At 43.4% G+C, this 14,980-nt stretch overlaps 1 protein-coding gene across 14 annotated transcripts in view; it reads left to right on the top strand.

The window, feature by feature from the left end:
* Positions 1-14,980, top strand: part of ADGRB3 (adhesion G protein-coupled receptor B3) — a 1,499,072-nt gene that overhangs the window by 828,508 nt on the left and 655,584 nt on the right. For all 14 annotated transcript variants that reach the window (XM_069235737.1, XM_069235727.1, XM_069235726.1 and 11 more), the window contains one exon: positions 3,993-4,101. In XM_069235737.1, the coding sequence (XP_069091838.1) occupies positions 3,993-4,101 (109 nt within the window). The remainder of the gene's footprint in view (positions 1-3,992; positions 4,102-14,980) is intronic.

Raw genomic sequence — 14,980 nt, 5'->3', positions numbered from 1 at the left:
CTTAGTGGTAGAATTTTTTACAAAAAGTGTCCTTGCCTGCCTTGTGATATTTTTTATTTCAAATTCATAAGCTAGGTGCCTATTTCTACAAAGGAAAAAGAGAAATTATAATATTTCACAGGGCATTTTCACCTTTTGTGTTACGTCTATTGTCCATTGTAAATACCTAGGTCCGACAAGCCATTATGGTCGTAAAGGCTGGAAATACGCTTCAGATGGTTTGCTTTAAAGATGGCAATCATTCTGACCCTGTGGTGAATGAAATTCTGTGTCATAGCTTTCCAAAAGCAGAAGCAGTCAAAATAACAAGAGTCTTAGAAATTCCTTCACCTCTAAAAGCTTCACAAACAAATGCTTTCTAAAATGCATTTACAATAGCAAAAATAAATACAAAATAACAAAGCTATCCAAATAAACTTTCTAGATAACTTTATTGTGTGCAATAAAAAATGCATTTAACCACATTGTACATTGCATTTTTATGTGCGTGCTTTTTATATACCCAGAATGAAACGTTGAAAACCATACACTGAAACAAATATGATGACGAACGTGGACAATGCTTTCCAAAAAATTACGAGTGTGTAAACGAGTGAATGTATACATGAATATATAGATTCGATGATGAATAAGTGAATCCATAGTTGAATTGAAGATAAAAGAGTTTTTCCTTGGTTGAACAAATATATGTGTGTCATCAGCAAGAGTGTTTTTTCATCGCACCAAACATTACTCAGTCTGCCACGGACTATAAATATCATAGATTAAAAAATAATTTACAAGGCATGTGGCTCTAGGTGGTGCAGCAAGTGCCTTGCTGTGCCGCCCTGTGCCACCGGGAAAGGGCAGAAATGCGCTGTATCTACATTATACAGCACATTTATGTCCTTTCAGCCTGAGCTGGAGCATAAATTGCTGCCTAGCGCCAACACAGGCACCCTTGCACCATGGTGCTAGGGTGCGTGCGTTGCAGGGATGATTGTTTTTGTACAGGAAGGGACACCTCCCTTTGTTTTTCTACAGGAAGGGACACCTCCCTTTGTTTTTCTACAGGAAGGGACACCTCCCTTCATAAAAACAATCACAAGCAGTGTATTTTTCTTTCTATGTGTGCTGCAAAAAGATAGAAAGAGGAAAAATGGGGAGAAATAAAGATATTTCTCCCAATTGCATCATTCTTACGCCACCCCTGAGGTGATGTAGGAATCTGATGCATTCCGAGACTTGTAAATCTGGGAATGCATCAGAATCCTTTGGGTTCCATAGGTGTGTGGGAACCCTCCAAGCAACACCCATGGAACCCCCCTTATGCACAGTATTATGCGTGAAAGGGGTCCATATTTACAGGGCCATGAAAAGCCTACAAGATAGCTTTGCATGGCTTTGTAAATATGGGCTGGCACACTGCACCACCAGAGCGTCCAAAAAAATTACACTCTGGTGGCGGAGGGTGCCTCTAGGGCCCTGTAAATGAGGCCGTAGTGTGCTTATTTACAAGCCCCTTGCGCCACAGGTGCGACACATTTTCCCCCTATAAAAAGTGACGCACCTGCAGCGCAAGAGGCTTGTAAACAAGCCCTTAGAATCTTAATCAATAAGTGTATGGAACTAATGATTACTGTTTCATAACCCCATGTGATCTAATCAAAATTGAAGAAGATATAAGAAACAGTGGGCCCCATTTACAAGAATCTGATGCTTCGGCTTTGATACCTCAGATTTCTTGCACTGCCCAACGATTCCATAGCGACGGCTTTGGTGCACTGTATTTACTACACAGAGCTCCATGGCGCACGTTTCCACATGGTGCGTCAGAAATTCGAATTAATCCGTGGAGCTAAACTGATGCATTGCTGGACTAGTGTCTGATAAATAACACTACTCCAGCAATGCGTGGAAGACTCCCACAGACAAAAGCCCTGTGTCAGTCTAACATCAGGGCTGGTATTAACATTTTGATGAAGTGGAGTTGCAGAATGACGCAGTGAAATGTGAATTTCACTGCATCAGTTCTGCATGGCTTTTTGCCCGGGAACACCCACCTTGCATATATTATACCTAGCGCAGGTATAATGTGACACAAGTCTTTACAAACTGACGTTTTGGGCCCAAGGTGTTCGTTTGTAAATATGGAGCAGTGTAAAGTAATGCTTAGCACCAGCGCTGCATGGAAAAAAATGACGCAATGGGGGCGCGAAGGCCTTGTAAATGAGGCCCGATGAGTCTTGTCCTTGCCACACGGAGTCATCATGTCCCAACAGACATACCCAGCCAAAAACAGGCACAGTCAAAACCTTTGTGCTGCAGTCTACAAACTGAACAGATACGACAAAGTCAAACTCTACAACAAACCCAAGAAGACTATTATTTTGCTGCCTGTACCAGGGTCCAGTTTCATCCAAACTTGGCTATTTCTGGCACCCAAACACAGGTAGTAAGCAAATCAACAAATGCGGACAACATCCCATGGAAAACAATGTGGTCATAATGAATCATTTGAACAACTCTCTTCGTCAGTGTACAAAGAAGATGTGAGAATTGTTGTTAGTGAGAGAGCTAAGACAGCCATAGAGCAGAAGTACGTAGATATGGTGAAAGGTGTCACAGGTTACAATCCTTCTGAGGGCTAAAAGTTGCCAACGATGTCTAGCGTGCATCTAGTCAAGATATTGCATTGAAAATGAGTGAAGGGAATGTGCCAAAAAGAATGGAAGTATAGAGATACAGGAACAGATTAAAGCATAATAGATTTTTTGAAGCAAGGATAGTAGAGTGGGTATGTGTGGGTCAGTCATTTGGAATTTCGAATTTACAGTTTTTGCAATTGCATTATTTTAAGGAAACACTTACCAATTACGTGGGTATAGAAAGTGTTGAAAGGTTCTTAAAAGTCTTAAACGTTCTTAAAAGTCCCAATAACATAAACTAGATGTAAACTTTCATCATTCTCTTCGGATAATACTTTCTAGTTTTATAAATATCTCCGTCTAGATCAAGTAAATCATGTGGCAAATATAGTGATGCTGTGCTGATTCCAGTGAGTTATGGGAAAAAGGCAAACGTTTCTTGAAGAAAAAATGTTAACTTTATACATGTATTACTAAGGGCATTCTAATTCCTGGGAGTACAACTAATGAAGGTCAACCTAAAACTTGACTTCATTCACCAAGTGAGGTACAGAACAGACTGCCTAGTTAATACTACAAGGACGTAGCTAATAGCACTTCATTCCACTGTTAAAATAGTGGCATTGATTCTCTTTAGAACACTGTGGGCCTGATTCATACTTTTTTAGCGCTGCTTTTGTGTCATTTTGTGATGCAAAAGTGGCACAAACTTACACTATTCAATTATATTTTGTAGGTTTGCACCACTTTTGCGTCAAAAAATGATGCAAATGCAACGTTAAAAAGTATAAATCAGGCCATATATATCTCTGGAATACTTTTGCATTGCCTATAGGGAATACTGTGCTAAATCCCTTGGGTATTTGGTGGCCAAACTCGGATAGTTAGCAGGCTGCCATTTCATGAGGTTTGATAATTTGGTATTTGTATTAAAAAAAAGCATAGGTTATCTCAGGACCATACTAAAGACCAAATCAGTCACATGACCGAAGTGTGCAACCAGAAAGGTCTAAAGGCAGCCACCTTGCATGCATCCCAGAGACAGAGGAAAAAGCCTCCTGGGAGTGTTTTTGTGCAGGAAAGTCCCCCTTCATGCACAACAAAAATCCTGCTGACAACTCAGACACCATTGGAGACAACCTTGCACCATGCTGCAAGGGTGCCTGCATTGTGGGTAGGCAGCCAGACAGCTCCAGCGCAGTTTGGAGGGACAAGAATGCACCAGATCGCTATACAATGTGCATACCTGTCCTTTCCTTTTGACACAATTTTGCCCTTTAATTGTATTTTGCTTTGCTCAGTAAACTAAATTGCTTAAAGGTGCACTTAATGCCATTGTTAATCTTACTTTCATTCATTCATCAGATACACCCCGGCTCAGTGGAGCTTATGCAGGTTATTGAAGATTTTATTCACATTGTTGGACAGGGAATGATGGACTTTCATAATTCCTACCTGACGACAGGAAATGTAGGTAAGAAATAGAATTGCCTACTTGTTTTACATACTTCTTTATGTTCTAACATTACAGGCACTGAAGTGTACACAGCCTCTGAATGCAAAACACACTTTCACACCAGCATTTATAACATGGCACTTCATTATTCAGTGTGCTATTTTTATAAATAATCCTATAAACTGTTCATGCCTCCACACTGCCGAATTCATAATAGCTAAATATATTTACAGAAAGTGCAGGGGAATTTTTTTTAGAGTGTCCTTGCCAATGATCTGCGTGCTGCGTAACTTTCACATGGTTTGTAGTGCACGATTTTACATATTTTCTATACATTTCTGAAAACAATAATTCTGGACCGTTTTGGAGTAAAGGGGTATTTTAATTATTGAGCCTTAAATTTCTCTTGTTCGGAGCATTAAAAATGAACAGAATCAAACAGATATAAGTTATGAAAAAAATTGACAAGATCCGTGCAATTTTTGATCTGAATTATTCATGATTTGAATCTAATCAGAGTATTTTTGTACAAAATAAAACATGAAAGGCCATATTTACAAGACAGTGGTGCATTAGCTTTGATGCTTCACTTTACTTGTGCCCCCCCACAATCCCTAATGACTCCATGTGCGCGCTGTATTTACAATACAGTGCACCAAGGCGCACGTTAGGACAAGAGCATCAAAGATTTTTGACACTATTGTGGTACTTTGCAGGATTAGCGCCACTAATCCTGCAAAATAATGGGAGGCCCATTGAAAGTAATGGATGCGTTATTTTAACGTCTGCCTTAGGTAGGCTTTAAAAATGACGGTAAAAATGGTGCAGTGAAATGTAAATTTCACTGTGCCATTTCTATGGGCCTCCCTGCATGGGAACATCCCCCTTACATGCGTTATGTCTGGTGCAGGCATAATGTGGGGAAAGGAGTTACAAAGTGGCGCAAAGCATGCATTGCACCACTTTGTGAATATTGCGAAGGAGAATGGCCTCCTTAATGCCACATTAGTGTAAAAACAATGACGCTAGTGTGACGCTCATAGGCTCTAGGGCCTTGTAAATCTGGCTCAATATTTGGATCACCCTTCTTCAGTTACTTCAGATAACATTATTGGTAGCAGTAGCTGCATGTTTTTGTGTACAGCCAGCTGTGTTGTATTGTGAATAAAATAAGGCACACATAATAATGTGCTGCATTGAGAGGTATAACCTATGGAATCGTGTAGCTGGAACTATTTTTCTTCACCTACATGTGAAATTTCTGAAGCATGATAAATAACTTTACAGAAGGTGCCCATAGAATGCCATCTATGGAGTGAATTCTCTTTGAGGTATCCCTGTCGTTGCATATGGTTCTCCGTAGAGGCCCAGACCCATTATTAACAACACCAATCGAAAAGTCTGCTGTGAGCAGATGCTCGCCTACATCTGCACCTGCTTTTCTAAAGCTTTTAATCATCTAAAGAATGTAACACTCTCCGCTCAGTGCTGAAGAATTTAGATTTCTACACGCTTGTCACAATTTCGGGATCAGCAGCTACTAATAGCAAGTGCGGACATCAGTTCTGGGATGCACAGCTAACAATAGCAATTCTGAATCTCACTTCCATGATCTGTAGCTACCAAAGGCGATTGTGGATCTTAGCTCTTAGACACCCAGCTATCACGTGGCCCTGGCAAAATTGGCACCTTCCGTGTGTACTGAATACACAACATAAGCGTAACTCCAGTTTTCAAAATGCATCTTTATTTGGGGTTAGACTCCAGGACTGCTGGAAGGTTTCGCACATGCCATTGGGTTCCTGGGCAGCTGTGCAGATCCAGATGATTTTAAAGCTCTCCACAAATGCAGTTGAGTTCATGTCTTGTGAGCATAATACTCCTTTCAGCTTTATTTTACTTGTAAGAATAGGCAGACAACTAAAGTACAAACATCTCAATGAATACATACCTCTTGCAATATGTGAATAAAAACAGGTGATTATTGTAGTGAACATGCTTATTCTAAATCTAGGAATTGGTACAGAAATACTATTAACCACAAAAGATCATTTTTACATATGAAGTGTCACTGTCAATATACAGATTTCTTTCTCAGTTTAAAACTATAGAAATTTGTTGGGAAATTGTGTAGCAATCATTCATGGCCTTTGGCAAAATGGCATCATCAGTGATACTAAATGCAACATGAATAAATTTGTACATATTGAAAGAAAACTAAAGCTAGCTGTAAACAAATACATACTCTCCAGCATTACCAAAAGAAGGTTCTGCCATGTTTGATTTAGGTAGAGAGTAGAGAGTGGCGCTTTGTGAGTGTGTGCAGTAAGGCACACAAAAACTATGGTGATAGAGGGTAGGCTACCCCAGGGAAAATTTCTCTACTGGTTTTTGAGAGGCCAGGATTCACCCAAACTCACAAGCTAGTACCAGACATAATCGTGGCCAGCCTGGGGCATCCTTTTCAGAACAATACCAGACCAGTGGAGACAGAAGAAGGACCACACCTGCTGTTGAGACCTGACTAGACATGAAAGGGTGGACCTCTGCCTATTTGTACCCAAGAGAAAGAAGTTGACTCCCCGTGTCAGTTGGGGCGACCTCCAGTTAAGCTACAGGAACACAACAAACTGCAAGAAGCCCAGTTCCTGAACAAGCAGTACTGAAAGATGAAATTAGGAGTTTGTCATTATTTAAAAGTATGTGTCTTACTTTTTAAATACACTGCATCCTGCCCTTTTGGCTGTTAAGGGCCTACCCTAGGGGTGACTTACATGTTTTAAAAAGGAAAACTTTGGCCTGACAAAAGGTTTATTTTGCCAGATTAAAATGGCAGCCCGGAGATGTATTTAAAGAACGACTTAAGTGGGTGACACAATCAGTGTTGCAGGCCCACAATTAGTATTTAATGTGCAGGCCCTGGGAACATGTAGTACCACTTGACTAGGAACTTATAAGTAAATTAAATATGCCAATTGGGTGCTTTACTAGGAACTTACAAATAAATTAAATATGCCAATTAGGTGGAAAACAATTCTACCATGTTTAAAAGAGTGAGCACTGTGGTGGCCTCCTGGACACATTCTAGTGTTTCCACCAGCCACTCCAGTGAGGGCTGGTTTTCACACTCACCGCACACCCATCCATCACAGGTGTCCCCAGTCAGGTGACCCTACCAATAAAAGGGGCCAGGCGCACATGCCCTAAGCCACTTGAGAAACCTTTAAAGTGGTGTCTGTGTTATTATTTATCACAGCATGTTGGCCTAGGGCCTACAACACAAAATTGGCGACGAGTAGGTCTGCCCCATGTGTGAGCTGGCTGCAGCTCTGCTGTTGTTCGTGGGGGAAGAGTAGCCAGAGCATTAGGCACCCCCACGGTACCTCATGGAGAGAGAGGGATTCATCTCCTTGGAGGAGGAGAGAGAAGAGAGTGTTCACCAGCAATAGTCTGATGGTGCCGTCCGTCTGCTGAATGACTTTGTGAAGCGGCGGGCAGTGGAACAAGGAGGCGACACAGAGAAATCGGAGACAAGAATGGAACGCATCCTGAACCCCATTGAGGTGAGGCAAGGCTCAAGAATAAGTATGGCAAAGAGTGGTCCTGCTACCCCTGAGCAGGGCACAGGCTCTGGCCAGAGCAACTCCCACCCGCATGTAATGTAGATGAACACAGGTCAAAGTAGGTGCCCCACCAGCAAAGCAGAATAAGGGCAGTAGTCATGCCCCTCTGCCACCTAATACCAACAATGGGCTCATAGTGCCCTGTGATATGCCTCACCCACTCTGTAGTGGCTGAGACACTGGCAGGAGCAGCCCTGTGGCTTGCAGTGTTGCTGGGGTGAGAACAGTGCAACACACTGACCACTGTTAGCCGTCCCAAAGGTGAGGGACAAGTGGATCGGCTTGCAGCTGCATACAGTGAGTGCCAAACCCCCTGCAGCAGGGTGAACAAGGAGGTAAGAGCGAAACAATCTGAAATGCGAGAAAAGCCTGCCGTGGCCCCTATCTCTAGTGGCAGCTCAGAGTGAACATTATAGAAGACAAGCCGCCAGGCTGCATCAATATTTAATGGGTCGTACTGAGATTGCATGCCCCCTCACCTTCTAAGGCACCTGTAAGCTGCCCTCGTCCCCACACCATCAGAGCCAAAGAGAAGGGAGAAGTGCCCTGCCTACGAGGTTTGAAGGTGAGGCTAAGATAGTGTGGAGCTGCAGCGCTGCTGTAAATGGTTGTGTTTCTTGGCCTCCAACACTTTCACATCCTCAAGGAACCGTCTATTGCCACCACGGGCAGAAAAGACTGTTTAACTCCAGCAGCAACATTACAACACTGGCCGTCACTGGTCAGTAAGTGAAGTGAAGGAGCATGCAAAGCAATGATAGTGTGGCATCGCTTACACCCTCCAACAAGGTTCCCAAGGTTGGAAGAACATTCCACCATCTATTGCCTACCTGCTGACTGACAGGAGAGGGTGGGGACCACTCCAGAGACATCTGAGGCCCTGCAACGGCACCTCCACCTCCACGTGGTCTTCAATCCGGAGGGGGCTGTAATGGCATGAAAAGAGTTGCTCCAGTGACACCTAGTGTCCATTTGTGATACCATTCCATGTGTGTGTTACAGGAAAGCACACTGAAAACTGCTGTTCGAGTGCAACACCCTGCTAACGGCAGGACGGAGCCCACAGTGAAAATATCTGGGAAAAACATGGACATCCCATCCGCCTCATGTGATGAAATTGATTTTTAAAAAAACATATCAGAAGCCTGCTGTGCCTTGCGCAATACAGCAAACTCAGTGATAGCACCAGGTGGAAACCGGGATGAAAACAGAGTGCATAGAGCACCCCCTGGTGGTGACAGCCAGAGATGTTTGTCTGCTGGGGATTTTAATCCATAAAACAAGAGCAAGCATACTAATTGCCACCATATCACCCCTCTTCTCCCAGGGACCGTACTGCTCTCCAGGAAGTGGATGGAGAGAAACATGCACCCCTAGTGGTAATAGGTCACTAGAGAAAGGAAGCTAAACTGACATTACCCTGGAGGAGAAAGTAGAGACTAGCAACAAGGGCATCACACTCCGCAGTTGGCTGCCTGGCATTTTTGGGACCCTGAAAACTAAAGTTGTCCATGCCAAGAAAAGTACAGCCAAGGTGCCTGATTGTCCCATCAATGTCCGGGAAAGGCACCAGCAGAAGGGGCACAAAGACAACACAGGTGGCATGAGAGAGGCCATACCAGCCAGCCACACCCCAGCACCGGATGGTCACTGTTGGCCCATCCTTGAGCATGTCACAAGGAGTGACCTACCCTGCTAAGCAAACCCGGAAAGGAGGAAGGGACAAGCACCGCAATCACTCAACCTGAAGGCACAAGCACTGCACCCTGGAGCAAAGATTAGGTAGAAAGGAAGTGATCAACCATCACCCCGCGCATTGAGCCAGAGACTGTTCAGAAAGTGTCCTTCCCCCATACTGCCTCAAGACTGAGTCGGTAGTGACTCACAACAGGCAAGAAGATAGTCACAGACCCAGGTGACAAGCTGCCACCACAGCAACATGAAGAAGACGCCTATACCATGGACAAGACCAGGCCTGCAAGAGGCCTGCGCAAAGGAAGACATGTGGCCGGATGCCACACCATGGCAACCAAGAAGACAGTGTGGCATGATGCCACGCTGTGAAGAAGGAAAGAGAAGAGAGAAAATCGTGTGACAGCACCTGTCACACTGGAACACCTGGTGACCACAGAAGTACAAGAGCAGAATATCGTAGGATGAAGAGATGGGGACTCCTGCCACTAGAGAAGAGTGCACCTATATACAAGCCAGCCATCGGGGTGCAGCTATGCCACTAGGGACAACTTAGCAGGAGTACAAAACATAACCCGCCTGCATGCGCAAACCACGTACTTGCCCCATGCTTCACAGTGCGACCGTCAAGCCACCTGTCACTGGCTGATTGAAGCTGAATGCATCACTGGCAGTAAACCACACACTGCTGTAGGAGAAGAATTGCACCAACAAGGTGATAAATAATGTGGCTTTGAAGTGCCTCCAATTCCTCTCATACCATTAACATCAACACCCGTCACCCAGGTCATCTAAAGGTAAACACCATAATTATCAGGTGCATCACCAGAACCACCTACGGAACATCACAGCACCAGTCTGGAGCTATTTGTCTACCAAACAACCAGAGGGTAACTAGGCATCCCTGACACTGTGGGGGGTTGGCCACCCAGAAATCTACTGTGAGTCCCGTGGACCTGAGGCCTGCTGAATAGAGCATACTCAACCATTGGACCATTCACCCTTCAGGTTACACAAGGCTTGGGTGTGGCCTTGTTGGGAGATCCGTAGCATCTCCCAACAATGTGGTAGTTTTTACACTCTGGATACATTTTTGGTCAGCCGTTTTTCAGCGTAGCTGCACCAAAATAAAAGTAAAGCATACTCCTAAACCCACAATATAGAATAAGATAAACATAGATAAAATAAATATGTCAGCACAACCATACTAATTGGTCAAGGGAAAAAAGGTGCATGAGTTCCTAAAGTACATATTATACATTTGAAAACCAGCATAACAAGGCTTTTAGCTGCCACATTGATTCAATAATAATAAAACTATCTGGTTCTCATTTAGGGCCATATGTACAAACACATTTTCCCATAGACACAGAATGGGCAAAACTGCTTGCTACATCTGGCCCTTAGTCCTTAGTTTTGCTCACTGTATCCACCTCTCAGCAGAAAATCCATTACCTCAAATATGTTCCCCGAGTTGTAAGTGTACCTGACTGGTTTATTTTTGTGAGCCTTGGGAGGGTTGTGTGTGCTGCAAGCAACTAACCATTTTCTCTTCAATGTGCTGTAGGTGGAGCAGATTTGGTTTGGCAATATCATCTAGTTTGTGACTGAAACAAAGCAATATTGCATATGTGCATTTTATGCTCCCAAGCACCTTAACAGGGTTAATGTGCAGTATTAGGCTGGGAACCCAACTCCAAGTCATTATTGACAGTGTTTCCTGTCCTTAACTTCGCACCTACAAATCATTAGGTGTTGCCTGGGACAGCATATGGGGTTCAAGGCCCATCCATTGCTTATAATTGGCTGGCTTCTATGCCACTCTCATTCCCTTGCTTCTTTTTGGTGAGCTCATTCTGGATTCACTTCCCCTCGAGCATGGCCCAAGTACTACTTCTTTTCTCATGCGTGCTCACCCATTCTGGGCTACTTTTTTATTTTAGTTACAGCACTCCATGAGGGTGCATGTGTTTGTGGGCCCTCTCTCTCCCCACCTATCCCACATTGTTGCTTGCATCTTCCACCTCCTGCATGGTTGCTTTTGCCCCTTCGTTGCTTGTCCCGTCCCTCCTGTGCTGTTTCTTTCCATCATTGCTTGCCCCATCCCCATCCCATGTTGTGTTACTTTCCACATGCCCTCCCCACATTATGTTGTTTGTCCAGTCCTCTCCACACCACTCCTGCGCTGTTGCTTGCCCCTTTCGTGCTGAATTGCTTGAATCCCCCCTCCTGGCAGAAAAAAAGCACTATGATGCAAATGGCACTGGCTGCACCATAGCGCTTTTTTTTGTCTAATTTTCAGCCATGCTACACACCAGCTGCGCTGCTGTATAATATGGCTAAAAGATATTGAAAAAGCCAATAGCTCTCACATAAACGAGACCTATCTAGCTTTGCCAGTGCTTGTTCTTATTGCTCCTATTGAGTTTTGCGTTTTCTTACTTCACTTGGTGTAGAATTTTAAGTAATTTATTTTTCAATTGTGTTTGATAGATTTGTTACACAAACCACCTTCACGGTTTTTCAGAGAAACGTCATGTTGCTTAGACCAAGTTCACAAATGTGAGCCAAAGTAACCCTTTTTTTAGCCTAATTATAAATGTTGGTGGTGTAGGAACTCAGCCACAGCTCACATAACGACTGTGAGTACTCTCCCACGTATCCCAAAGAAGCCTACAGGATTACCTGGTAATTATGTAGCAATGTGTTATGTTCTACTTACGATACTGAATTAAGCTGTAGAGTTAAAAAAATTAGAAGTGATTTACCAAGAACATTAACCACTGTCAAGTTAAATCAATTAAAAGTCACGAAACAACCAGGGTCTCAGCTTTGATTTAAACAGTGGAAAATCAATTTAGCAAAGGTCAACACTGAATATTCCACCGAGTCTGCACAGAGATTTGATAGCTGTAATGTCCATCTCCGCAAGGCATGGAGATTAAGTGAAAGCAGGCACATGCTCTGAGATTGGGGACTGCCAGGAAGGGCGGAGGCCACTAAATCAGAAAGATATACAGGAATAAAGCCACAGGGGCATGACATTTAAAAGCTGACTTTTTTGTCTGATGAAATATTCTATGGGAAAGTGTAGCAGCTTATAAGAAATTAAAAAGCAATGGAGCCAACAGTCAAAATACCGTGAGTAAAATATACAGTGTGTTCTGGAACAGATTAATATATTATACTCTAAAGGGGTATAGGAACAGTTAAATAAAGTATACTAAACTAGCTGTGAAGAGAAACATGTCGAATATAGCTCTTGGCATTGTTACCAGAAGAGACAGAAAGCACTTTGTAGGTTTTCCCAAGACAGTACTATAATAGGCTTGTTACTGTGGAGGCAGGGATTTGGAGGTTACATCAGGATCTGAAAGGATGTCAGATGTTCAGAAAGAGCAAATGTATTCTAAAGAGTATCTATAAAACCAAAAAAGTATTTGTGTGAAAAACAAACAGCACAACTATGTGCAAAGCAGCTCATGTTTCATGAACAATCGCAATTACACATGAGCTTCTCAAACGAAATGTGTACCTTTTGAAAAACTAAGGGCCTCATTATGAGTTTGCCGGTCCGTGGATCATCATGGTAGTGGTGGCAATCTGACCGTCGCAACTTTGGTGGTCAGACCACCGGATTAAGAGTTAGGCAGTCGAACCACCAGAAAACTGCCAGCGGACTTCCAGCACTACCATAGACAGTGCGGCTGGGACTGTGGTGGTCCTGACCCGGGTGGCCAATATTGGAGATCCTGCCATTGGGACCACCATGGCCATTCTGACCTGCAGGACCACCAAACTTTCAATAGCGATCCCCCCACAGTGGAAAGCTTGGTGGTCAGGCAGGCAAAGGGCCTAAAATGGGGGGCCAGATGGGGTACAGCCCCGTGGAGGTTGAGGTGGGGGCCAATATGGGCCCTCCAAATATTTGGGTTTCAGGGGCATGGACACAGTCTGCCCCTTGTGCCAACAAGTAGGTATGTATGGCCGGCAGTAGCTCCATTATACTGCCCTCTGCCTTCCCCTGCCAGTCACACCACCTCTGTGGGGAATTCGTCATCTGGTGTTCTTGGGACAATGGCCTGATACAGTTCAAAAGATAGCCATCATGTCGGTCCAACCACAAAACTCGTAATGAGGCCCTAGGATGTTCCACATTCATGTAAACACAACTCTAAAAGTGGATATACGATTTTATACCCTCGAAGGCAGGGTAAAGAGGAATTCATATTGCTTTTATGCTAAACAACAGATTCGCTAAGCGATACGAAGGAGGATGAAAACCATTTTACCTGATGTCTCAGGCAGAATATTCGATATCCTGACAAGCAAAGAAACATGAACCCTTCTCTTAGGCTACAGATTTCATACCAAGCATAAATTGTTGCTGAGCTGCTTGGCAGCCGGTTTGCTAAGAGCCTGTCTATAAATCAAAGGAATCATAACTCCAGTCTGTGCCCATGTGCTCAAGGAATGCATCAAGTCTGGTGGGAAATCCCAATCGAGTGCAAAAATACTAACAGTTTTAACGAGCAAGCAGCAATATTTTAAAACAAATCAACACTTCAACGCCGTGTATGACATCACAGCGCAAGGTTTCAAATGTCATGGTTTACGATATTAGCCCTCAAATACAAGGTCACCTGTTTCAGATGATGAAGGTACCTGATATGGCGAATGCGGTAAAGGCCAAGTAACGGGCAGAAAGTATGTTATATATAAACCTTGTAACATAGCAGGTATTGCCTGCTTTATGCAGTCCAGGTGTACTCTGCTGTTGCTCAAGCTTTCTAACTATAACAGTGATAAATTAATAATGTACAATTCAAATTCCCAGAGGCAAGTGCCTCACTGTATTGTTAATATAATAGCAGAAAAATTCCTTGGAGAACTATGCAAAGCTGTCTGCAGCCTCTCAGAAGCCTGAGTGCATGAATGGTCAAACCAACCGTGTCTCCTAGAGGACCTTGGCCAAACATGATGTGTTAGCAATTTATTGAATGCCCTCATGATTGTTTGAAAAGCATGGATCAAACCGGCATGGTCTATCTCACAGGCCCAGGCAATAATTAAACCTCAGAACATTCATGACTAGCAGCCTCAGCAATACACACAACGGATCAACCCCTGACCATCTGATGTGGACATCGTTTAGCCTGACAGGAGCAACATTTGTGACACAGTTCATGACTGTTGGGCTATCAGCAACATTTGTGATACAGTTCATGACTGTTGGGCCATCAAGATAGAATGACGAAGATAAGACAATAGGGTTATGATCAATCATTGCAGTTTGTATTACCCTAAGATAAGAAACAAGATGTCAGTTGTGGTATTTAAAATGTGATCAATTATAGTGCATGGAGCTCTAACCTCAAACCACCAAATTAAAATGCACATTGCATGAGCTAACCAACAACAAGAGATCATATTTCAACAAAAAGGAGTTTAAGTCTTTACCATAAGCACTGTGAGGTAAATGTGGAGCGCCCTTCCCCTTTAGTAATATCACATCTCTCACTAACTGTACATTTTTGTATATTAAAATCATTATCCCAAAGAATAGGGCATGTTGAGTAGGT

This window comes from Pleurodeles waltl, chromosome 5, assembly GCF_031143425.1.
Source record: "Pleurodeles waltl isolate 20211129_DDA chromosome 5, aPleWal1.hap1.20221129, whole genome shotgun sequence".
In the NCBI taxonomy this organism is placed as follows: domain Eukaryota; kingdom Metazoa; phylum Chordata; class Amphibia; order Caudata; family Salamandridae; genus Pleurodeles; species Pleurodeles waltl.
Note: the sequence above shows the minus strand (reverse complement) of the source record. Positions and strands in the feature narration are given on the sequence as shown.